This window comes from Lotus japonicus, chromosome 5 (assembly GCF_012489685.1).
Source record: "Lotus japonicus ecotype B-129 chromosome 5, LjGifu_v1.2".
Taxonomy (NCBI): domain Eukaryota; kingdom Viridiplantae; phylum Streptophyta; class Magnoliopsida; order Fabales; family Fabaceae; genus Lotus; species Lotus japonicus.
The window spans coordinates 2,840,203-2,866,839 of NC_080045.1; the positions used below are offsets into that span (position 1 = coordinate 2,840,203).

General features: G+C 44.1%; 1 protein-coding gene and 1 pseudogene across 1 annotated transcript; one reads left to right on the forward strand and one right to left on the reverse strand.

The window, feature by feature from the left end:
- Positions 1–20,011, reverse strand: part of LOC130717412 (inositol-pentakisphosphate 2-kinase IPK1-like) — a 34,448-nt pseudogene extending 14,437 nt beyond the window's left edge.
- An 807-nt stretch (positions 20,012–20,818) lies between these two features.
- Positions 20,819–22,267, forward strand: LOC130717422 (uncharacterized). Its single transcript, XM_057567640.1, has one exon. It carries the CDS (start codon positions 20,819–20,821, stop codon positions 22,265–22,267), a length of 1,449 nt encoding a protein of 482 aa, XP_057423623.1.
- The last annotated feature ends 4,370 nt before the right edge of the window (positions 22,268–26,637 follow it).

A 26,637-nucleotide genomic window follows, 5' to 3' on the forward strand; every position in this document is an offset into this window, starting at 1 on the left:
TGACCTTTAAACCTAGGAGACTTCTGATCAGGGGAATGCTTCATATTGGAACTTGTGAAGCCGGTTGATCAGAGTCAGAGGGAAAGTCCAGATCCTCTGACCATTGTTTCTTCTGATTCTGAACTCAGAGGGAAGAACATGGTCTTCAGAGTATCTTGCTTCTGGACAACAGAATTTCACTAATCAGCTTCTGGATCTTCAGAGTCTTCTACACCATCAGAATATCTGAGCCCTTCAGTGTTTCTTGGTTATCAGACTTTCTGGATCTTCAGAACTTCTAGTGACTGAGTCCACATCAGAGTTTGTTATAACTTCAGAACTTCTGAAGGCTTTTCCACTGTTCATACTGAACATGGTGAATGCGAAAGCGTTGCTTGGGTTGCTCTTTATACACAGTGCTTCTGATTTGTGAGATTGAGTGAGGTCAGAGCCTGTAAATAGCACACTCAGAAAAAAACACGTTAGAAGTACCACAATTGTTCATATCAAAAAGGTTAACATGTAATCGTCAAAACATAGAGTTGTACTACTAGATCAAAACTTGATCTTACAATCTCCCCCTTTTTGATGATGACAAAACTAAGATTTTTGATGAACAATTCTTAAACATTAAACTGAATTCACTCAGAGTTTTAGGGATATAGAATAAGACTATCCTGATGTGAATAGTTTATCTTGCTCATTCTGAATTCAAGTCACTGCTTGATTCTGAGCTTAGCTCCCCCTGAATCTAATACTTGATGAAAACGTTAGTAAAGTCTAGATTCTGAGCTAAATGATTAAGAGTTCAGAGTGAAAAACTTATGACATAGATGAAAATCGAGTCATCAGAGCGCATAAGTAATCAGAGTCACGGACAAGGTATCAGAGTCTTGGGGTATCAGAGTCAACTTGGAATCACTTCAGAAGAAGTGAAATGTATTCCTTGTATTTGCCCAGTGACACATCTATGGTCATGAAGGTGGAACTCTTAAATTCTCCAAAAGAGAAAAATAAATCACACTAACACATCTTACACATCAAAAACTGGGTTTACTCCCCCTTTTTGTCATAAGCAAAAAGCTTGGGGTGTGAAAAACTTAGCTTGAAGTACAAGGTACTCCCCCTTAGAGAAGGTCTAAGTTTAAAGAAAATGAAAACGATGCAAGAATCAGAGTTAGGCGAAATGAATAGAAGAGTTAATGCAAGAGAAGAACGTTTAGCACCGGTCAAGGGAGTAAAGAGAAGGGTCAGTTACCAAGAATTTAATCTCGAGAAACTGTAGGAGCATTAACTTTCAGAGTGAAAGTGAAGCCTATATAAAGAGTGGGAGAGAGAGGTAAGCTTCACAACTCGAACAATTTTCAGTAAGGAAAAAATGGCATCATACATCGTAGCACTAGAAGAGCTGAGGAAGAAGGCCCTCGAGGAGGACTTGTTCCTGAACATCAGGCATCCAGAGGGTACAACGACCATCTCGGAGCTGACACGGACACTGCTGGAGGAGGACCTGCGTCCAGAGTTGAAGAGAGACCTGAGGGAATTTCTTGCCTTCGTGGAGGAGGTGCAAGAACTCAGCCGGCTTGAACTCAAGCTGCTGGAAGAAAAAGAGATCTTGGAAGAGAAGCTCAAGACTGCATAAGAGATTATGGAGAGGGATGAGCTAAAAGACAGGCTCAACAACATCCAGCATGCACTGGAGCGTCTGGAGAAGGATAGGTCAGAGCAGCGCCAGGAGTGCAGAAGAATGAGGAGGGATCCTCCATTCTAGATTCTATGGAAAGAATGTATGATGTAAACATAAAGAGATTATGAATAAAAAGATTTTTGCAAACACATGTGACAAAAATATATATAGATATGCATAGATAATCACAAACGAACAAAGTAGAATAATTAAATAAAAAGAAACAGAAGTTAACAAAATAAAACAACGTTAAAGAAAAAGAAAAGCGAAGAGATCCTAAAACTAGGGTTTATCAGTTCGACGCAGAAGTTCCATCATCATGTGCTTCATTTCAATTAGCATGGATTCATGAGTGTCAAGACGCTGTTCCATGATGTCGAGTCTGGACGAGCTTGACTGAGTAGAACCGGAAGGAACATTTTGAGCAGATTGAGGAGCTGGAATGGAAGCAGAAGCAGCAGAAGTAAACACTACTGGTGCCAGTGCTTGGCATCTAAGAGCTTCAGCCTCAGCTTCAATTCGTTCTGCCTCTAATCTAGCTTGTTCAGCTTGAGCTGCTGCTTGACGTGCAGCTTCTTCTGCTTGAGCTCTCTTTCTCTTAGCTTCTTCAATAGCTTCAAGAAGCTTATGTCTCTGTTCTTGTTCATGAAGAGCCACCCTTCGAGCAAACCTTTGCTTTGCAGCCTCGATCCTCTGACTTCCTTCTGCATGCAGGAGCTGCATCATAATTGGAACTTGAGCCACTAGCCAAGTGCCCAGATTGTTCCACTCATCAGCAACATGTTCAGCATTCTCACTTAGGTCAGTCTGACCGTGCACATTGCGTAGCATCAAAGAGGCTTCATGATAGAAATTATTGATGCACTCAGAGAGAGATGTGGGTCGGAGGTGAGTGTAAGGAATTATGGAGAGGTTGGTTTCAGGAGAGGCTGGTGATTGCTGCTGTGAGCTTCAGAGGCACCTTGTGGAGAGCCAATGTTAAACATTTGAGCATTGGGTTCAGAGGTTCCAAGGTGAGGTTCTGAAGTTTCAACCAGAGGATGGGGTGATCTAACCGAGGATTGGTTAGACACAGATTGTTCTGGTTCAGGTTCTGGTTGAATAGGCTCTAGTTGGTCTGGGACAGGGTGAGCTTGTTGAGCCAAAGGGTCTGCCTCATGTAAAGGATTGGCCAAGATAGGTTCATCTGGGTCAACTAGACGTTCAGGTCTAGGGCCAGGATATCTCCTAGGGCTTAGACAAGTGAGATAATACTCTTCTAAAGTAGACACCTTTTCTTTTCTGACCTCCATGAATTTTCTAATGGATTCAGAGTTATTGGAGGGAGAAGAGTCAGCAACATTGGTTGGGAAGGATACAGGTGTAAGGGCTGTGGAAGAGTCTGTATCCGTGGGTCTGAGAGCCAGTCGTTCTGATGCTCTTGGACAGAGTGATCAGAGGTTCTGGGTCCAGGTTCTGTTTGGGTAGGCTCTGGTTGTTCATGAATGATGAGTTCAGAAGTTAATGGGTTGTACGGAATGGTAAAGGGAGAGGTTGGTTCTTCTGACCTAGAGGGTTGGTTCTGGAGCAAATTCCATAGAGGTGCTTCAGTAGGGGAAGGTTGAAAGAACGAAGAGAGATCGAGAGAGAAAACGAGGATAAGCGGTTTTGAAATAGCAGAGAGAGAGAGTAAAAACCGGAAGTGAAAGAGATCGTGTGTGTATAGTGGGTTTTGACAAATAACCGTTGTTGATTCAAAAAGCAATTTAAGATCAACGGTTGAAAATTAAAGATAGATAGTAACAGTAAATACACAAATCACACACAGGAGAGAAGCACATCTACACGCAATCATAACAGACTGTCACACGGGCACAAGGAACTATGCATCAGAAATACTGACACACGTGTTGCTGTCTCAGCTTCAGAGTCAGTACCAGTGGGTACACACACTCTGATTGAGTTACCTTCTGGACTAGACATCTTCTGATCAAGAAGTATCATAGTCAGAGGTTCTGATCCATCTTCACTCTGGACAAAAGTCCATGTTCAGATTTTTCAGAATAAAATTAAATCTATCCTCTGCTAAGGGCTTTGTAAAGATATCTGCCCATTGATGGTCAGTATCAACAAACTTCAGAAGAAGTACGCCCTTCTGTACATAATCTCTAATAAAGTGATACTTTACCTCAATGTGCTTTGCCCTTGAATGCAAGATAGGATTCTTACTCAATGAGATTGCAGCAGTGTTATCACAATAGATTGGGATATTGCTCTCAAGGATCTGATAATCCTCCAGCTGATGTTTCATCCAGAGCATCTGAGTGCTGCATATTGCTGCTGAGATATATTCTGCCTCTGCAGTTGATAGTGCAATGGTTGATTGCCTCTTGCTTGCCCATGAGACTAGATTGCTTCCCAGAAATTGACAATTTCCAGAAGTACTTTTTCTCTCAGTTCTATCTCCAGCATAATCAGCATCACAGTAACCTGAAAGCTTATACTCTGATGTTTTCTTATACATCAAGCCAAGGTTAGTGGTGCCTTTCAGATACCTTAGGATCCTCTTAACAGCAGTTAAGTGGGTTTCCCTTGGATCTGATTGGAAACGAGCACATAAATGAACACTAAATAGTATGTCTGGCCTAGATGCAGTTAAGTATAGAAGTGAACCTATCATGCCACGATAGAGCTTCTGACATACTTTACCACTTTTATCTTCTTTCTCCAGAATGCATGTAGGATGCATTGGAGTCTTGGCCACTGTAGATTCCAGCATATTGAACTTCTTCAGAAGTTCTTTAGTGTACTTGCTCTGATGGATATATGTTCCTTCTGGTGTCTGATCAACTTGTATTCCCAGAAAGTACTTTAATTCTCCCATCATACTCATCTCAAATTCAGCCTGCATCATCTCAGAAAATTCTTTGCATAGAGATTGATTAGCAGAACCAAATATAATATCATAAACATAAATTTGCACAATTAAGATATCATCTTTATAAGTCTTGCAGAAAAGAGTTGTATCTACTTTACCCCTTACAAACTCATTCTCCAGAAGGAATGAGCTGAGTCTCTCATACCACGCTCTGGGAGCTTGCTTCAGACCATAGAGTGATTTCTTCAATTTGAACACATGGTCTGGTTTCTTCTCATCTTCAAAACCTGGGGGTTGATGAACATAGACTTCCTCTGAGATATAACCATTTAGGAAGGCACTCTTCACGTCCATCTGATGTAGAACTATGTTGTGATTTACTGAGAAAGAGATCAACAGTCTGATTGCCTCCAGTCTTGCTACTGGAGCAAATGTTTTAGTGTAGTCTATTCCTTCCTGCTGACTGTAGCCTTGAGCAACTAGCCTTGCCTTGTTTCTGACTACATCTCCTTTCTCATTCAGCTTGTTTCTGAATACCCATTTTGTTCCAATTACATGGACACTCTCAGGCTTCTTCACTAAGCTCCAAACATCGTTCTTGGAGAATTGATTCAGTTCTTCTTCCATAGCCAGAATCCAATCCTTGTCCTGAAGAGCTTCATCTATGGACTTGGGTTCAATTAAGGACACCAATCCTTTCAGACTCAGCAGGGTCTCTTCAGAGGGTCTGAAGGCAGATCTGGTTCTGACTGGTTCGTCTTTGTTGCCCAAAATCAATTCCTTAGGGTGAGCTGCAGTGATTCTGCTCTTCTTCAGAGTTTGTGAGTTAGAGGGACCAGCTTCTTCCTCTGGTTCATCTTCCTCTGGCTCAACTTCCTCTGGAGCTTTGCCTTTGTCAGAAACATTAATGCTTAAATCTGCAAGCTTTTCAACTAGCTTTGACTGGTCAGAGTCAAGCTTATCGTCAAATCTAACATGAATAGATTCTTCAATAGTCTTAGCATCAGTATTATAAAATCTAAAACCTTTAGATCTCTCAGAGTAACCGAGTAATAGACACTTAGAAGACTTAGCATCAAATTTATGCAATCTATCCTTAGTATTGAGAACATAACAAACACAGCCAAAAGGATGAAAATAAGAAATGTTGGGTTTTATGTTCTTCCACAATTCATAAGGAGTCTTATTCAGAATTGGTCTCACAGAGATTCTGTTCTGAATGTAACATGCTGTATTTACTGCCTCTGCCCAAAAGTGCTTAGCCATGCCAGTTTCTTGGAGCATGGTTCTAGCCATCTCCTGAAGAGTTCTGTTCTTCCTCTCAACAACACCATTTTGTTGAGGAGTTCTGGGACAAGAGAAATCATGTGCAATTCCATAGGAATCAAACAGACTCTCAAACTTGTCATTCTCAAACTCTCCACCATGGTCACTTCTGACACGCACAATCCTACAAGCCTTCTCGTTTTGCACTTGAGCAATGAAGGTAGAGAACACAGCATGAGACTCATCCTTGCGGGTTAGAAACTTTACCCATGTCCAGCGGCTATAGTCATCAACGATAACCATCCCATATCTCTTGCCACCTATAGACTCAGTTTTCACTGGTCCAAAAAGGTCGATATGCAGAAGTTCCAACGGCCTTGAGGTTGAGACAACATTCTTTGCCTTGAAAGGGACTTTTGTGAATTTGCCTTTCTGACATGCTTCACAAAGAGCGTCTGAAGCGAACTTCAGATTGGGTAAGCCCCTGACAAGGTTTAGCTTGCTCAGCTGAGAAATCTTTCTCATACTGGCATGCCCTAACCGTCTATGCCATACCCACTGCTCTTCATTAACAGACAGAAGGCACTTCACATTCTGAGCCTCCAACTCAGATAATCTGATCTTATAAATGTTGTTCTTCCTCTTGCTGTTAAACAGAACAGAGCCATCGATTTGACTTACAGCCCGGCAGGACTTTTGATTGAATATAACATCATAACCCTTGTCAGCTAATTGACTTATAGACAATAAGTTATGTGTTAAGCCGTCTACCAATAACACATTATCAATGCATGGACTACTATCTACACAAATAGTACCAGTACCAACAATTTTACCCTTTTCATTTCCTCCAAAGCCAACTTCGCCTCCAGGCTTAAGTTTCAGCTCTCGGAACATACGCCTTTCTCCCGTCATGTGACGCGAGCATCCACTGTCCAGATACCATGATTGGTGTTTCAGTGGAGCTATCAAGGATATCTGCAACATAGATAATCTTGTCCTTAGGTACCCACTTTCTGGGTCCTCTCTTGTTAGTTACCCCAGAGGTTCTGATCACCTTGGGTGGGTGTCTCAACATGATATTTTAAAGGAATATTTGCATGATATTTAGTCATAGAGAAGGATCCCTTTTTAAGAGGGTTTTTAGCAACTTTAGCAGGTACAGGATCAGGCAATTTGGTACCAGAGGGAACAAAGCATTCATACAAGGATTTAGCTTTAGACACAGAGGGCTCATTTCTAATTGGTTTAGAGTAGCCAATGCCATGCATTCCATTTCTGCTTACGCCATAGATCATTGAAGCCATTAAGCTTCTATCCACGCTTTTAGCTAGGAATCTTTGAAAAGACTTTTCATACTTAGATTCATTTCTACAATCAGAGGCATCACAGGCAACAATTTCTTCTAACTTAGCAATCTGGTTCTTAAGCACAGAGTTAGAATTGATCAAGGCATGATTATCATTTTTCAAATCAGAAATAATTTTCTCATGTTCAGAAGGAGTCTTGGAAACAACAGATAAGTTCTTTTTCAGCTTCTTATGATTAGACAATAAGGAGTTATACTTATCCATAATATCAGACAATGCATGTTTCAGTTCAGAGGTAGAGAAAGAAGCGAATACCTCATTTTCATCGTCTGAGTTAGGATTTCCTTCTGATTCTGAGTCAGAGTCAACAACTCCCTTTGACTCTGCTTCCTTGTCTTTAACAATAGCCATGAGTCCTTGGACTTCACCATCAGAGTCAACATCCTCTGACTCTGATTCATCAAATGTCACCATCAGACTCTTCTTTGTCTTGAAGTGCTTCTTTGGCTTCTTGTCCTTCTTCAATTTTGGACAGTCACTTTTGTAGTGCCCTGATTCTTTGCACTCAAAGCATGTGACTTCCTTAAGTGAGGACTTCTTCTGACCTGAGGATTCAGACTTTCCTTTTGCCTTTCCAGAGCCTTTGTATTTGCTCTGCCTGTGCTTCCAGATGCGATTGAGTCTCTTGGAGATCAGAGTCAGCTCATCTTCATCAGAATCTTCTGATGCTTCTTCAGATTCCTCTTCTTCAGCTTGAAGAGCTTTTGACTTCTCAACCTTAGCCTTTTCAGATTTAGATTTCAAGGCTATGGACTTTTTCCTCAGATCTTGCATCTCTGAGCGCTTCAGCTCATGGCATTTCAAAATGCTGATGAGTTCTTCTAAACTCATATTCTCAACGTCTCTCGTGAGCTCTATTGAAGTCACCAAAGGCATCCAACTTTCAGGAAGACACCTGATGACCCTTATGACATGATCTTTTGTTGTGTAGCTCTTGTTGAGAGGTCGTATGCCAGCTACAAGCAACTGAAATCTGGAGAACATTTCTTCAATGGACTCATTTGGCTCCATGATGAAGGATTCATACTTTTGGATCAAAGACAATGCCTTTGATTCTTTGACTTTCTTGTTTCCTTCATGAGACATCTTCAGAGATTCGAAAATGCCTTTCGCAAACTCACGATCTGTAATCTTCTGGTACTCTTCATAGGAAATAGCACTTAGAAGAATTGCTCTTGCTTTGTGATGTTGTGAGTACAACTTCTTTTGATCTGCAGTCATCTCTGACCTTGGGATCTTCTTGCCATCTGCATCAACTGGACGCTCGTAGCCATCCACAATAATATCCCAGAGATCTGCATCGAAACCCAGAAAGAAACTTTCCAGTCTATCTTTCCAATATTCGAACCTTTGACCGTCGAACATAGGAGGCTTTGCATTGTAACCATCTCTTTGAGTTTCACTGGTGGTGGCAGCCATTGTTTTTCACACCGGCCCGGATCACTGAACACTGTTAGGTGTGGTAATCAGAACTTGCGCTCTGATACCAATTGAAGGTATGAAAAACGGTAGAAAGGGGGGGTTTGAATAACGTTTTCAGTATAAAACTTCCACCTTAAAGATTTTGACAAATCTTTCGAGAACTTAAGTGCTAAAGATAAGAGATAGAAAAGCACACAAGGATTTTATCCTGGTTCACTTGATAAATCACTCAAGCTACTCCAGTCCACCCGTTAAGGTGATTTCTTCCTTCTTAGAATGAAGGCAATCCACTAATCAGGTAAGAGTTACAACTGCACTTGAAACCTACAAGTGACTAACAATTACACTGACTTAGCTCACACTAAGATTCACTCTCTTAGTCTTCTCTAGGATCCGATCAACCTTGATCTCCTAAAGGAACTAAACAAACTGTTTATCAAAGAATTGTTTACAAGAGATTTGCTTCTAAAAAGCTAATAGTAAACTCAATGAATTTCAGATGAAAGAAAGCTTAGAAGAATTTAAGTTTGTCTTGCGCGTATGTGAATGCTTCTAGCCGCTTCTTTCAGTCTTCAGCCTCTTTATATACTCCAAGGATTAGGGTTGAGCGTTGCATGGGAAATGCTACCGTTGGAGGGCAGTTCTGGAAAATCCAGCTTCTGTTGTGTCTGAGACTGTTAGGTAGGTCGTCAGGAAGGTACAGTTGCTTTTGTACTTGGATAGCGACTTGACCTTTAAACCTAGGAGACTTCTGATCAGGGGAATGCTTCATATTGGAACTTGTGAAGCCGGTTGATCAGAGTCAGAGGGAAAGTCCAGATCCTCTTACCATTGTTTCTTCTGATTCTGAACTCAGAGGGAAGAACATGGTCTTCAGAGTATCTTGCTTCTGGACAACAGAATTTCACTAATCAGCTTCTGGATCTTCAGAGTCTTCTACACCATCAGAATATCTGAGCCTTCAGTGTTTCTTGGTTATCAGACTTTCTGGATCTTCAGAACTTCTAGTGACTGAGTCCACATCAGAGTTTGTATAACTTCAGAACTTCTGAAGCTTTTCCACTGTTCATACTGAACATGGTGAATGCGAAAGCGTTGCTTGGGTTGCTCTTTATACACAGTGCTTCTGATTTGTGTGAGATTGAGTTAAGGTCAGAGCCTGTAAATAGCACACTCAGAAAAACACGTTAGAGTACCACAATTGTTCATATCAAAAAGGTTAACATGTAATCGTCAAAACATAGAGTTGTACTACTAGATCAAAACTTGATCTTACATGTAGAGCTTTGAATTGTTCGACAAGTTTGAGTATTATAGTTAGAAAACTACCAGGTTCAGCATTCAAAATGAAAGATTAAGCAGCAAGTATAATAATTCAATCAAATTATAGATAAATGAGTTGGAATTTCTATATTTTATTTATTAATTTATTTCCAACTCATTTATCTTCAATATGATTGGATGATGAGTTATTTAACCCAAACTTTATCATGGGTCATTTAGACAACCCCATTAATAGAATGTTGGATTTCACTCCAAATTACTTTCACCTCACTACATTAATTTCCTGCTAAAATCTCGCATATAGCATTGCATCAAGGTAACCCGAAGAGAAAATCCTTTTGGGAGCCTATGCTAGTGAAACTTAGGGCGAAAAAAGGTTCGTGGAATTCCAAATTTACCTCCCTCAGCGGTAGAATCACTCTCATGAATCTGCTCTTTTTTCCATCCCGTTATTCATGATGTCAATCTTCAAAGCACCATCGGGAGTCGTGGGTGAGATTGAAAAAGAGCTAAGAAGTTTTCTATGGAACAAGGGTGAGGGTGGGCGGCGGGTGGCATGGATCCCTTGGGTGCAAGTGTGCCAACCAAAGGAAGCTGGCGGCCTTGGGCTTGGATTCATGGCTTGGAAGAATCGCGCCCTCCTTCTCAAATGGGTATGGAGATTTGGGGTTGAACGGGATAGCTTATGGAGGAAAATACTAACTCATAAATATGATTTAAATGATGAATGCCTACTTCTGCACTCTACAATCACTCATAGTGGTGGCTGGTCCCCAATCTTACAAGACATCATTAAGGTGATTCAAGAAGACTCATTGCTAGCTAAAGGGATGAAAGAAGGGATTATGTGTACGTAAGGTGGGGAATGGGAACTCCATCAATTTCTGGGCTGATCCTTGGGCTGGTGCAATGCCGCTCCGCAATGCTTTCCCTCGTATCTTTGCCACCTCAAATGACAAAACTGCTAAGCTCGCAAATGTAGGCATTTTCGTGAGGGGTAGATGGGTCTGGAATTTCAATTTCAGGAGACAGTTTTTTGATTGGGAACAAGCGGTTTATGCTGATTTCCTATAGTGTATAAATGCCATATTTCCTGCCCCCAATCGCCCTGATTCCTTGCTTTGGTGCCTTGACAATTCTGGACGTTTCTCTGTTAAAGGGCTATGCAAATGGGCTGAGAATAAAACTTTAGATACAAGTATCCCTCACATCTCTGTACAGGTACATAAAGTAATCCCACCCAAGGTAAATCTACTTCTTTGGCAAGTCTCTAATAATAAGCTAGCTACCAAAGAGAATCTCTTAAAGAGGAATGTGGTAGTTAGTGATCTTTGCCATATGTGTGAATCAACACTAGAATCTGTTTCACATCTGTTTCTTCATTGTGCGAAAGTATGGCCCCTGTGGTGTGCTGTCATGAACCGGGAGGGAACACAATGGGTAGTGCCCGGATCATTTTCCATGCTCATGGAAGAATGGGACTCTTTGGCTGTTGTTACAGATAAACTGTGCTGGAAAATCATTCCAGCATCCTTGGTTTGGTCCTTGTGGCTTGGTAGAAATGATGATTTGTTGAAAGACAAGCGTTTCTCAACTCAAGATGTGTGGGATCTGCATCTCTTACGTGCAGCATGGTGGGTAAAGGGAGCTTGGCCCGACTGCCCATATGATATTTCTCAAATGCTATCCAACTATTGTAATATTAAGATCAAAAAACGCCTTGCTGGGCCTCGCTTTGCACAATGGGATCCCCCTCTACTTGGCACCCTCAAATTCAATGTTGATGGGTCTTCTTTTGGCAATCCTGGCCCTTGCGGTGTTGGTGGGCTGGTTCGCAATGCAAACAAGGAAATTCTGGGAATGTTCTCAAAAAGCATTGGCGACGGTTGGGCATATGCAACGGAGGTAAAGGCGATCTTGATGGCCTTAATCTTTTGCCACCAATTCTTGTTGAATAATGTCACAATTGAAAGTGACTCTTCCTTGGCGGTGGGGTGGGTAAATTCGAAAAGCAATAGACCATGGGCTTTGATTAACGACCTCAATCAAATTGATTATCTAGTTTCGCAAGTCAACTGCTTCAGCATCCAGCATATCTTTCGCGAAGCAAACGACCAAGCTGATCAGCTAGCGAAGGATGGTGTTAATCGAGCTTCACCTCTCTGGATTTGTAATGTATCTAATCCTAGTTCGCAGAACAATGGCGCTTTTCACTGAGGCGGGCTGTGCTGCGGTTCTTGTCATGCTTCAAGCCTTCGCGAATTTTTTCCTTGTTAGCAATCCTTACTTGGCTTGCTGTCCTCGTTGTCTTGTTGCGCTTGTTGCGGCTCGCTAGCTTCCTGACCCCTCTTTTTAGTTTTCCTTTTCTCTGTTTTATTTGTCTTTGTATTATTTGCTTTTGTTCCTTGCTGTTTATTATTGTTCTGTATTGAAAAAAAAATATGAATAATGCGGAAAAAAAAATTAATTACAAAAAAGGGGTGAAAAAATTGATATTTATAGGAATGGTGTGTTTCAGGCCAGCTCGGAGCCCGCGTGGCAACAGGGTGGGATACGCTACACAGCACGCGTATCCCATGCATAGCATTCGCCCCACCTCAACCGAATCCTATGCACCCATCAATCGGTCAGAGATTCCCTTCATTCCCAAGGAGAATCTCTGAATCACTCTGAATCATGTCAGCCCAAGTCAAGGCACGCAATCGATGCGTTTGGGACTAGGCGAAGTCAAGTCAAGGAACGCATGGAACCAGGCGAAGTCAAGGCACGTCTGTCACGGCTGCCAGGCGACAGGGGGACAGGGAGACAGGGGACAGGCATACGCGTGGAGCTAGATGTATGCATGATACGCTTGGCCTTAAACGCATGTTAAACCATTTCTGGCGGTTTAAACCCCTATAAAAGGACCGCCAGAAGCAAATTCGCCCCAACACCTTCATTCCACTCTCCTTCTTCTCCAAACCTACCTAATTTCACTTCAATTCTTCTCCAAACCTTCATAAATTCACTTCACTTATTCTCCATTCCCATTCCTTCTTAGTTTCTTCCATAGTTGCAAAGTTATTAATCCCATTACAAGCCTCTGTAAAATTTCAATGGCAGAGGAATTGGCGATCAATCCTGGGCCCACAAACACTAGTTTGTTGTATCTTACTGGGGAAGGAGCACACATTTCAGATAAAGTCTGGAATGGACAAACAAATAAAATTCTCAAACTTCGACGATCACGTGATTCACGAGTTGTGCATGAGAGACTCATACGTAGCGTTCCCGAGGCAATCAGAGGTCACCTTGAAGCTGCAGGTTTTTACCACTGTGCGCTAGTCTCAGATGTTTATCCAGACCCTCCCTTGATTTCAGCATTCATTGAAAGGTGGCGTCCCGAGACGCACACTTTTCACCTCCCGTTTGGAGAATGCACCATAACTCTTCAAGATATTGCAGTTCAGTTGGGCTTGAAGATTGATGGTGACGTTGTCACAGGTCCCACCTCTTGTAATTGGCCTGTCATCGTTGAAGAATGTTTAGGAAAGAGACCACCAGCAGAAGCTATTAGAGGAGGTGCGTTGAAAATGAAGTGGATAAATGAGAATTTTAACAATGTGCAAGACTTCATTGACAATCCTCAGGATTTGGCATGTTTTGCACGGGCATACATCATGCGCATGCTTGGAGGTTTTCTCTTACCTGACCATAGCGGGTCGCATGTTCCTCTGAGATATCTTCCTCTTTTGAGGAATTTTGAGGAAGCTGGAAAATATAGTTGGGGTTCTGCGGTACTTGCCCATCTATATAAGGAAATGTGTAATGCAAGCAAAATCTCACGTGTGGAGATCGGTGGTTGTGTACAACTCATCCAATTCTGGGTCTGGACGAGATTTCCTGATGTTGGCCCCCTCAAAGAACTCAACGTTATCAAAGAAGGTTGCCCTCTTGGAGCCAGGTATGCAACCAATTGTTACTTCAAATTTGAATAGTTGTTACTTGGAATTTGAATAGTGGATCATCCTAACTTATACCAACCGAATTTATTTTTATTATATAGGTGGAGAGAAGATGCTGACTGGATAAAGTATCAGTTGCCGTACTGGAGGCATTACCTTGACACACTTAAAACTGAACAAGTGAGTACCTGCCATTAAAGATATAACGATATATGACTGCGATATTATATTTGTCCAAGTCTAAACTCTTCCTTCTTGTTGATGTAGTTTGTGTGGATGCCTTATCCACATAGTCTCCTGCAGCAACTATCTCCAATATGTCGGGACAACATGCATTTGTGGAGATGTGTTGCACCCATGATATCATTTTTTATTGTTGAATGGCATCAGCCTGATCGGGTGATGCAACAATTTGGATTTCAGCAACATGTTCCTAACAAACCTCTCCAAGACGATAAGGTGCATGACATGTCACTGTCGGGAAAACATGATTGGGATTAGGTTGATAAGTTGGCACCTTTTATTGTAGCTTGGGAAAACAAACATCACCAATTGGCTGAAGGCCCTAGTTTAATAAGGCTTGCACAAGGCAGTGATCAATACATGAGGTGGTATTCACAACACTCTCGTCGCTGGCTAACACGTAAAGGAGCAGCATTGGGTCAATTGGTAATGTTATGCTTACCTATTGAATTTATGTTAATCTATACATTTTTTTAATATAATTTATGCTTAATGCTTACCCTACCCTACATTTTATTTTGTTCTAATTGTAGGCTGCGAATATCCATCACATCTGGTATGGGCTGCCGCTGATTGGACAAGGGAGGTACACAATTGACAACCTTCAGAAGCGGGCCATGCATTGCCTTGAGTTGTGCGAGGAGATGGGGCGGATCACTATTCCCCCGCTTGAAGCGCCGCCAACGGAGCCTGTTCAGATCCCTGAGGTAGCACAAAATTTTCACCCAAAGCTCGGAAGGCAAGAAGGAAAGGATTTCTCCCGGCGGGAAAAACAAAAAGAAAAAGCTAAACCAGTTATAATTGATGTACCCCAACAGCTGCCTTCCGGGAAATTTTGGTTGGCTCCCACCCATACTGGTGATTCCTACACATCATACCATTATAGTGGTGATGGGTCTTCTTATCAGGGACATGGTAATACTTCAGGATTTCAGAAACAGGAGGCATCATTCGCATTTCAGCAACCTTACCAACAAGAGCAACATTACAGTGGTAGTGGGTCCCGTGAGTTTGAACAGTATTATCAACCTGCGCCAGTTCCAGAGTCACAGCCTTACCACGGTTCAGCGCCGCAGGTTCAACAAGATGGATCCCAGCTTGACACGTGGTTCACCCCAGATGGCCAGTCTATACCCTCCTCATGGGGGACCCCACCTAGCCCCCAGCGTGGATGGGGGGCCTTACATGATTTGCTAGGTGCTTCACCGGAGATGCAGCATGCCCATCCACCAGATTCTGAGATTCGTGCTACACAGGCAGCCTTTGACTTCGATTTGAACCAGGCATCCCTCACAGGCTACAATATGTCGGGTTATGATCCTTCCATGAACCAAGACCAAAGTTGATTGTGTTTTTTTTTTTTTTATGTATTTCCAATTAAGCTTTCTGGTTTTTTTTTCTAATAGGATGTTTGTTGTTTTAAGGTTGTATGGCATCATCGTTTAGTTATGTGGTTTGCAATTAAAAAAAAAAAGTGTTCCCCCGTTTAGTTATGTGGTTATGGCATCATCATTTTTTTTTTCTAATAAAATGTTTCCTTCTTATACAACTTTATTATACATCATGGGTTGTACAGTCAAAGATAATACATCAACTACATCAGGGTAAAAAAGTTCATCTTTGAAGTGCATTATTTCGCCGGCTCGATTGAGACTCTGTCAGGTCCATCTCATTTCTGATTCGAGTTGACCTTGGGCGGCCTCTAACACGCACCATGGTGGGGTCTGGAACAAGTCGAGGGCCATCACCTGCTGGAGGAATGTTCAAGTCATTTCCAAGGGCCCACCACTCAGCTTTATACGCATCCCTTACAGTCTCCAACTTATACACAGGGTCAACAAAATCATAATAGTTAATGGACTGTCGAGCGCATGCCGCAATCACGTGATCACATGGATACTTGAAGGCTTGGAAACGTCCACACTCGCATGTTCGCTCGTCTAGGCGAACACTCCACCTATAACCATTACGATGCGTACGCTGGTTAAATCCTTCCTCGACCTCAAACCTTGTTCGCTCCACGTTATACGTGCGCACCATATGAGCACTTGCCTTTTCATGATTTTTGGCTAATGCAACCATGACCTTATGGCAGTATACCTGGCGGGTCTGCAGTTGATCTCTTGCAGCAATGCCTCTTTGAACAAAGTAATCTACAAGACGGGCATATGTGCATTTGACAAGTGCAGTGATCGGCATGTTCCTAGCACCCTTGAACACTTTATTAACAGACTCTGCAAGGTTGGTTGTCATGTGGCCGAATCTACCACCATCGATGTCACAGGCGAGGCTCCATTTCTCCCTACTGATTCCATCAATCCATTCCTGGATAGCAGGGCTAGTCTGTCGAAACTTGGCCAACCTCCGTTCAAAAAGGTACAAACATGGCTCGTAACCTGCACAAGTGACAAATGTTAGTCTTTTTGTTTATAAAAATAAAACTCATATAATTGAGTTCAAACAAATACCCATCATAACTAGCTCTTGTTTAAGCTTTGCATTCTTAAACCTATGGTTGAAGTTGCTAGCAATGTGGCGGATGCAATACACATGATGCGCATTTGGAGGCTGCCACCCATTTCTCGCATCCCTTACCGCGGCCTTGATGCCTGCATGTCTGTCTGATATCAAACATATACCTTGTTTCTGAGTAACATGTTGCCTTATCAAACGCAAAAACCAACCCCATTAACTCGTACTTTCACTCTCCACTATTGCAAAAGCTATCGGTAAAATGTTAGAGTTTCCGTCCTGAGTGGTGGCAATCAACAACGTTCCTTTATACTTTCCATACATAAAAGTGCCATCTATCTGGATCATCGGCTTACAATAGTTGAAAGCTTCGCAACACTGTTTGAAAGTCCATAACACTCGACGGAATTTGCGAACACTACCATCAACAAAACCATCCGCACCGATATAAGCATCTGTGTAAATATAGTAGTAGGATCCTGGGGAAAATGAACTCATATAACCAAGCCATCTTGGGAGCTCTGCGTAAGATTCTTCCCAATTGCCAAACACCTTCGCAAGTGCCCTTTGCTTCGCTAACCAAGCTTTCATGTATGACACTTGGTAGTTAAGTTCCCCGTTGATTCTCTCCTGTATGGCTGCAATGGGGACAGATGGCCGACCACCTACCATGCCTGTAACATATTAACGATATTATAAGTTAATATTCTTTTTAAGAGCAAGGAAATTATATAGATGACAGCAATCATACCCAATATGTAAGAGCATATGACATCGGAAGTCATCTTGGTGTGGTCCTGCGATCTCATCGGATTGACGCACGTATGAGGGCCGACCCACCTAGATATAACCCACTTATCGATATTTTTGTCCATGCGTGCTCTCATCCTCCAAAGGCATCCATCCAAATGATTGGGACAATTGGCAGTAAAATAAGTTGGTTTGGATTCGAGTATCTTATAGGTTTGATGACGTTTGAAACAATAATACTTAAGGCCCATCTTGGCATCTTCCTTGCTCTCAAAACGCAAACCAACATACAAATCATCACCTAACTCCCATGATCCACCCACATCGCTACCAGGAAAAAAATCTGTCTCCTCATCTGGGTGAGCCCAATTGATATATGAGTAGTGTGGAGCAGAATTCCAAAATGGTGTGGTGTTTGGGATAGCTGGACATAAAACAAAAATTAGTACATGCATAATTAAATTATTCGTAATTTATAGGATAAGTTGGTTGAATATAACGTGCACTTGAGAATTAACAGGGAGATCAGGTGTTGTATGTTGTCCACCCTCTTGGTCTGAGTCCGATGAGTCTCCGTCGGAATCTTGAAGCCTTCTTTCATCTTCGCTTCCCTCTGGTTCTGAATATATGATGTCAGGATTGTCAATGAGGTGATGGTGGAGATCATCATGATCATCATCCAAATTAACTGTAGGAACATTCTCTGGTTCAGCTTCATGGATCTCCACTTGTGTGACGCCCTCGTCTGTCAACGTCGGATGAGTGGTTGTAGGATTCGTTGAAACAGGTACTGATGAACTTCCTGCCTCATCAATTTGAACATAAAGCTCCAACATGGTTACCACTGACTGGTGGCCACACTGCTGAGTAAATATATCCATCATGATCCCCACATCACCAGTATCCACTATCACGAGACCTGTATACTGAACTGGGTCAGATGAGGACAAATACCTAAAGCCCACAGAGGAAATAACTTGGTTACTTCCAAGCTTCAACTTCTCATGAATTAACTTTTTCAAGTTGTTGAATGTGATGTTGCGTTTCAAACGCATCATCTTCTTCAAACCTTCAAATGTCATACCTTCACTGCCCTCATAATATCTACCATTGTAATACACACAAGCAATTACGTGGTTCATCTTGTGGAATTCAAAATGAGCTCAACAAATTTTTTTCCGTTTGTAACATTGTTTTTCTGAGTTTGAGCAAAATGACTTCGCAGTGTTAGCAATATAGTGTGTTTTTATTACTTTTTTAATCATTCGCCTCATATGAATTGCAAGCTGTAATTTCTGTTCCCCCGTGCAGGTCAGGTCACTTCTGTTCCCCCCACTCAAAGCATGCGTTTCAGGTCAAGCGAATGCAAGGCATACGTTTCATACCACGCGAATTCCTTGCATCTTCCAACGCCTCGTGTCACGCGTATCCAGTGACAAGGCTGCTTCCTGTCTCCGGTCAGACATCATGTTTCACCTGACATGAATGCGCTTGAGATGGGGCGGATGCCATACATGCCAAGAGATTCTGATTCTCTCCTTGGGAATGAAAGATGTTTGACCGATTGATGGGTGCATAGGATTCGGTTGAGGTGGGGCGAATGCTATGCATGAGATACGCGTGCTGTGTAGCGTATCCCACCCTGTTGCCACGCAAGCTCCGAGCTGGCCTGAAACACACCATTCCTATAAATATCAATTTTTTCACCCCTTTTTTGTAATTAATTTTTTTTTCGCATTATTCATATTTTTTTTTCGTACTCTTGCAGTTTGGTGTTTTATCCTCTCGGCCTTAATATATTTCCTTTTGGTTTTCCAAAAAAAAAAGCATTGCATCAAGGTAAAGTAATCTCAATACCATGAGTGAAAGTGAATGGTCAGACATGAGAACACCAAAATTACAATGTGTATCAACTATCAACCCTGGCAGCATCAACTCGCCAAGCAGGACGTAAATGTTGGTCAAATACACTAGCTGCACACTATGCCACCCACTCTATATACTAGCCTTGCCACCACTCTATACACTAGCTTTGGAAATTCAAGCAAGAACATTGAATGCTCTGCCATGAACCATAAGGAAACAGTGCCTCCTTTGTTGAAGAATAGGAAAAGCTATTGTATAGGTGTTTAATGCATTGTCAGAGACAAAGGCGGTGAAGCAAATGTTGAAATATTGATATGCATTCACATATAATGCACACACCTTGGCTCAGCTTCGGTTCCTATAAATACCAAAGCAACCACAAGGAAAATTCATTCCAACATTGAGAGCATTTCAGCAATGTGAGAAAAATCCCAGAGTGAGAAAATCTTAGTGAGAGATATTCTTGGGTGTAATTGGGTTGTGGGTTTGTGAGAGAGTGTGAGTGTTTGTAAACACAGTGTATATTTCTCCTTTCTATAAAAGGTCTGCAGCAGCCCGGAGACGTAGGCATAATTGACCGAACTCCGTTATTAATTTGTGTGTGTGCTATTATTCCGCATTTAATCGCTATTCCACGAATCTGATTAAGGGGAAATTTTGCGTAGTTTCCTAACAGTAAACTATTGACATTCTTCTCAACCGACTCAAGAAACTCCTTGGTGAGAGACCAAAAATAACAACAGTATGTTGGTCAAGCATTCCAAACTCTAGAACAGAGTACACAAAGCTAAAAGCTACTTTGCAAAGCTTACGAATACACGATTGTTACAAATTACACGATTCTCAAACAAGTTTTGATATACTCACACATCTTTTTCATACTTGGACTGGGCGAGACCCCAGGGTCCCTCGCCCAGAAGCGCTGGCCTAGGGCGATGAGCGGACCAGGGACTTGGGCCTTCATCCCGGAGGCCCAACTGGCCCATTAGGATGATTCAGATGCGCTAAGCCCAACTCCCTCAACTATAAATAGGGGAGGGATACCAATTGTAAAGGACTCTTGGCTCATTTGAGAAATAACAAACTTGAAATTTAGTTACTTTCTCTCTCTAAGCGGTTACACACTTGTTTCTCTCTAGATTCTCACATCACGATCCTTACACTCTAGGTACTATACCTCACTTCTATATTCTTGGATAGAACATTTGGCGCCGTTTGTGGGGATCGGTAGATTTCGATTCCCGGACTACGTGGATTGTGATTTGGTTGAGAGAAGTTCGATTTTCTGTGAGATTCTCTTGGTTTTTTGGCTGAATTCTTGGTTCACTGACAGAGCCTGATGAAGTGACATCGCCGACGGCGCGACGAGGAACTGGAGCTGAGGCACAATTCCTCACCGTGTTGCGAAAGGATAGGGAAACTGCGTCGTGAAGAAGCGCGCCGGGCACGAGATGGCGACATAAGACTGCAAAACGATTGTTTGCAGGAGGAATTGGAGTATTATCGCCTTAGGCAGGGGAATGAAGAGGAGAAGGAGGCCGAAGCTGCTGCGAAGGTCGAGCCGTTCTCAGCGGCGGTGAAAGAGGTGACCATACTGGATGATATGAGAAGCCTTGTGTTGGAAACGTACAACGGGCAAACTGATCCAAAAGATCATTTGCTTCATTTCAATGTGAAGATGGCGATGAGCGCGGCTTCTGACGCGGTAAAGTGCAGGATGCTTCCATCTACATTTCAGGGTGCGGCAATGGCCTGGTTTATGACCCTGCCTCAGGGATCCATAGCGAAGTTTCGCGACTTCTCGTCAAAATTCCTCGACCAGTTCTCTGCAAGCAAGATCGAAGATCTGTTCGATATTCGACTAAGGGACCGAGAAACCTTGAAGCAATACGTGAAGCGGTATAGTGCTGCGTCCGCGAAATTCGAGGAGTCGGAACCTCAGACATGCGTGCGCGCTTTCAAAAATGAATTGCCGCCGGGGAAGCTAAACTGCGAGCTGAGTAGGAAACCAGCGCGCTCGATGATGGAGGTTCGCGCCCGGGTGAGTGCTTACATCCTAGAAGAGGAGGACAACGCATTCAAGAGGAAACGTGTAAAGGAAGAAAAGGTAAGCAGCCGAAGGGATGTGTCGCTGGCGAGAAAACAGATACAGGGGAAGGAAGCAAATAATACGCGAAAGGTTAAGGAGGTCGAGCAATTTTTTGAGAAGTTCAAGGGAAAGCAACTTTGTTCGAGAAAAGAAAACAGAAAAGAGAACATTGAGCGTCAACGCCCGCGGCGGACAACCGGTCCTCGCCGGCGAAGGAGGCCGGAGAGGTGCTCGAATGAGGAATTGGCAAAGTTGCTCCAAGAAGTAGAGGTGACGCTAGTAGTCGAGGGCGGCAAAAGCGGAATTGATTCCCGGCGAGAGGTAAAAGGCCGGACAAAGCGGTGCAAATATCACAACTTGGAAGGTCATGACACCAGTGACTGTTTCACGTTGAAGAGCAAAGTTAGAAGGTTGATCAGGACGAGGCCACCACGAGTTACAGATCGCGGATCAGACAGGGATCAACAGGATAGCCGACGGCGAGCCCCAGTAGCAGGTAAGAGGGAGACAAATGCGGCGAGGAAGAAAGGAGTTGAAGAAAATTTCAACGTCGATATTAGGACATCAATCGAAGCGATCAACATAATCGTAGGGGGCTTCGGCGGAGGCGACAACACGTCGACGGTGAGACGAAAACGAGTGAAGGCGGTAGCATCGGTACAAGAGTATCCAGCTCCATTTGGTTGCCAACACCTAGATATAGTGATATCGCCGGCAGATTTTGCGGGGATTGAGACGCAGAAAGATGATCCGGTGGTAGTAATGGTAAGAATCAATGGTTTTAATGTACAAAGGGTGCTTTTGGACCAGACCAGCTCTGCGGATATCATCTACGGAGATGCATTTGATCAGTTGGGGTTGACGGACAAGGATTTGATGTCGTACACAGGGAGCCTGGTAGGTTTCTCGGGGATGCAAGTTCGGGTGCGCGACTATGTGGATTTGATCACGGTTTTTTGGGTTGGCGAGGACGCTGAGCTTCTACCGGAAAAGAATCGTATGCCGGTTCGGGGTACCAAGGGCGATCGTTTCAGATAATGGAACGCAGTTTGCAAGTTAGCAAACCAGAGAGTTCTGCGAAGAGATGGGTATTCAGAGGAGGTTCTCTTCAGTGGAGCATCCATAGACCAACGGGCAAGCAGAATCGGCAAACAAGGTAATCTTGCGAGGTTTGAAGCACCGGCTCTCGGAGGCGAAGGGAGCCTGGTTAGACGAGCTTCCGGTTGTGATCTGGTCCTACAACACGACGCAACACTCAACCACTGGGGAGACTCCGTTCAGGATGTCTTACGGGGCGGACGCCATGCTTCCCGTATAGATAGACAACAGTTCTTGGCTTTTAGCGCCACGGTTCGAAGGCGAAAACTCCTCGAACATGGCGGTGGAGCTAGATTTGTTATCAGAAACACACGACGAGGCTCGCATCAAAGGGGCTGCGATGAAGCAGCGGGCTGCGGCGAAATATGATACTAAAGTGCGCCCAAGGGCGATGCAGAAGGGAGACCTGGTGCTTAAGAAACGAACCGGGATCACCGGGAACAAGCTAAGTCCAATCTGGGAAGTCCCCTACTGGATTCTGAAGGCTTTGGGAAAGGGGGCTTATCACCTAGAGAGCTTAGATGGAAGACGAGTGCCACGTTCCTGGAATGCGGCAAGCCTGAAATACTATTACAGCTGAAGGATCGACAGGGAGCTGGCTTCAGCGCGAGGACGCGTCTCGCAAAGATAGAGGGATAAAAAACGAAGAAACACATTCTTGTTCTCCACTTCGGGAGTTTGTTGGCCAAAGCGCCTAAAAAGTAAAAACAAAGACACGTTCTTGTTCTCTATCTCGGGAGTTTGTTGATTATCACGTCTGATTGAAAATACAAAAATTGTATCCAGCAATTTCAATCACATTGAATTGAGGCGAGAGCTAGGTGGGAAAAATTCCCTGAAGGTGGCGATCCCAACACGACCTTGAAGTCTGGGGATCGCTCCGAAAAAGCCGACGCAGCTCGCCGTCACTCGTCGGCGATGTGTGCGGATAAGCTTCTTATCCAAAAAATCCCCCCGAAATATGGGCGGACGAATATAACTAGGCATTAAGTCTGGGTAAACCTATATGGCCATTGGGTCCCTAGCAACAATAAGTTCTCGCCGGGGCAAAACCGGCGAGGCCACACCTGCTCTTACGGGAAATATTGGTGTGACGAAAGCCTCAGTTCAAAAACTGAGCGAAAGTCCTAGTTAAACAAGGCACACCATCAATGTCGTCAGACGTAATTCAGAATCAAGGGAACTATGGGGGCGTTGAGGGAAAAGAAAAACTCCGGAAAAGCGCTAAAACAAACATAAAACGTAAAGAAATAAAGTTGAATCGATCCAACTTGAAAGTAAAATACAGACCAAGAGTTTAAACGAACTTAAGAAGTGCAAAGCGTTACAATAACTTCAAACAAGTTAACATTACATTTTTTCTTTCTTATTCCAACGCGTCTCCAAGGTCAACATGAGCAACTTCCGGCGAATCCTCCCGACCCACCAGTCTGGTAGGGGTAATCCTCTTGAAAACTCCCAGGGGGTCAAGGTTGATATTTGGATGGAGGTGTTTGACTTGGGCTTTGCAAATTAGGAAGCCGCGGATGTGCTCGTTAGCCTTCGCGAAAGCTGCTTCTCTCCTTACCTGCTCTTCCAAGGCGACGGCCTGAGCATCCTTCTCGGCCAAGAGTTTGCATTTCGATTCCAAATCTGAGCGGGCCTCAGCAAGTAACTCACCCTTGGCCGCCAGCCCTTCGCGCAAATCAGCAATCTCCTTATCTTTAGCAGCAAGGGTTTCTTCCTGAGAAGCAATAATGACCTCCTTGGCGCTAAGGTCCTTACGGAGTCCCTCAACCTGGGCCTCAAGTTCCCTCTCCTTCTCGTCCGCCGCTACCTGTGCAAGCTTCGCTTCCGCGAGTTTTTTCTGCATCTTCTTTATCCTATCCACCTCAGTGGCTAACTGGGTAGACAGCTTAGAGCAGGTCTCGTTGGCTTGAAGGTTGATGGAATGCAGCTTTTCCACCTCTTGGCGGAGCCCCGCAATTCCGGTGAGGGGATGAGCCTGCCAAGCCACCTGGGCGAACAGACAGCCGGCACGAAGGAGACTCGACACATCTTCTTAGGCAACCTCCAGCGGGTTCTAGCTGGGTACTTCCCTCAATTTCTCAAGGTAGGGGTGAGAAAGTAAGAAGGAGAAGGGATCGGCGGAAGAGCTGCTGGATGAGTCTTTTGGACGGTCCGAGGGAAGTTTTTCTTCCTCGCCGCCAACCCTAGGAGAGTTAGGGGGTGGTGAATCGTGAGTAGTCTGGACGGGCGGAGGAGACGGCGGCCGGTCGGAAGACGGAGGTCGCTGGCCCGCCATTGAGGTCAAAGGGCAAGAGGTATCCACAGCAGGGGAAGTGTCCGCCTCGCCATGATGATCGGGCACCAAGGGGCCACGTGTGCTATCTGAGGCAGCCCGGGCGAACGCGGTGGATCCCTCGCCCGCAACAGTCAGAGGTGCTACTTGAGAGCCTGTTTCACCCAGTTTTTTCTTCTTGGGAGAGCCTTCGCCCATCGGCGAGCTTCGCCTTTTCTCTCCAGCCTGGGCCGGGGAAGGTACCTTAACGTTCTCGGAGAGGAAGGCCTCCAGCAGTTCGGAAGTAGAAAACTTCATGTTCCCTGAAAAGCAAAAGAAAGAATCATCAGAAGCGAAGGGATTAAGAGAAAGGTGTGAAGAAGGAGGTAAAAGGAAAAACCTAATCGAGGAAACAGTTTGGATCCCGGGGAAGCGCCAAGCAGGTCAGCGTAACTGAAAAGAGGAAGTTGGGATAAGACACCAATGGCAAAATTTTCTCTAGAGGAGGATGGCGTTTCGAGAGAATTGTATGTGGTTTTGGGACACTGTGTCCAATAAAAAGGGAAAAGTGCTCTCCCATCCTTCTGTGTAAACGTCGAGGGGTAAGCAGGGTGGATGACGACCTGGAAGTACCGGCAGGCCAGGCAAGATTCAGAGCCAACCTGGTAAGGGGCAAACCGTTTACGGCCCGGCCGGGGCACCAGAATGACTCAACCATGGGTTTCCAAAGATCGGGGATCTGTTTCGAAGAAAAAAGAAAAAAAGGGTAGGGGAAGGCACCATATCAACGCTGCGACAGAGAATTTCAAAGCACTTCAGATAGGCTCAAGAGCAAGGGTGAAGTTGGCAAGGAGAAACGTTAATGTCACACAACACTTGGGTGAGAAAGGGTGAAAAGGAAAGTTTAACACCAAGATCAAGAAACAAGTATTCGTATACAAAGAAGAAGTAGGAATACTTGGGGTCATTAAACACACGGTGTTGCCAAGGGCGATCTTGCTCCTAGCAGCCGGCAGTGCGAAGGAGGCCCTCTAATAGCGGAGAATGGCAAACCGCACCAGCCCTGTGGGCAAGGTCAGAAAGGGATCCGCTGGTAGAAAGCTTTGATGATTGGTCAAGAACCCCCTCATCAGGAGCCTCTGAGAGGGGGGGAAGGGAGAGTGGCAAAGGTTGCCAAGCGATGGGCTTTGATCTTCTCCACGGAAGAAAGGGCCCCGGCTGAGGGCATCGTAAAAATAGAAGGAGAAAGAAGGGATAAAGAACTAACCAGGAAAGGACTGCGAGAAGAGGAGCGAGAGGGGCCAGAGCTTTGAGTTCGCAAGATCGGCGAAGGAAACCAATATGAGAGTCAAGGATGAATGTGGGAACAGTTGACGGTAGGAGTTGAATGAAGGAAGGGGAGAGGATTTAAAGGCCAAAGTGAATAGTGGTTGGGAAATTGTGCCTCGACGTGGCAGGATAAAATGATTACTTGAGGGAGTGCGACGCGAGTTTCGGAAAGAGGAAACCACGCATTAAACGAAAGGTTACGACAGTTGAAGCTTATTGGTTTGAATTCAAATTGTCAGGCTTTACTATGGTTCGAGGGGACGTTTCAGAGATAGCGGTTGAGATTCCATGGATTTGTTGACCTTTGCACCACTTCAGGGCGCAACGCGTGGCGCGAGCTCGACACATGTCAGAAAGGTCACGATTCAGGGCACGTGCATAACTATGGCGGGGCAAGCGCTAACCTTTGCCGCCACAAACCTGCTCGTGGACTCGGGCCGCCAGAGGAGCGTGACAAGACGTTCAAAATTTTAATTTTTAAGCTTTAAATTACCAAGCCCTGTTGGCAATTGCTCTTTATTTCTGTACCTTATGCTTTAACATTAGTTAGTTTCTTACGTCCATCGCCTTGTTTCTTCTGTTTAAAGACACAGTTAGCTCTCATACTTCGAGCTCGGTATCTTGTGGACTTGTGGACTGGGCGAGACCCCAGGGTCCCTCGCCCAGGAGCGCTGGCCTAGGGCGATGAGCGGACCAGGGACTTGGGCCTTCATCCCGGAGG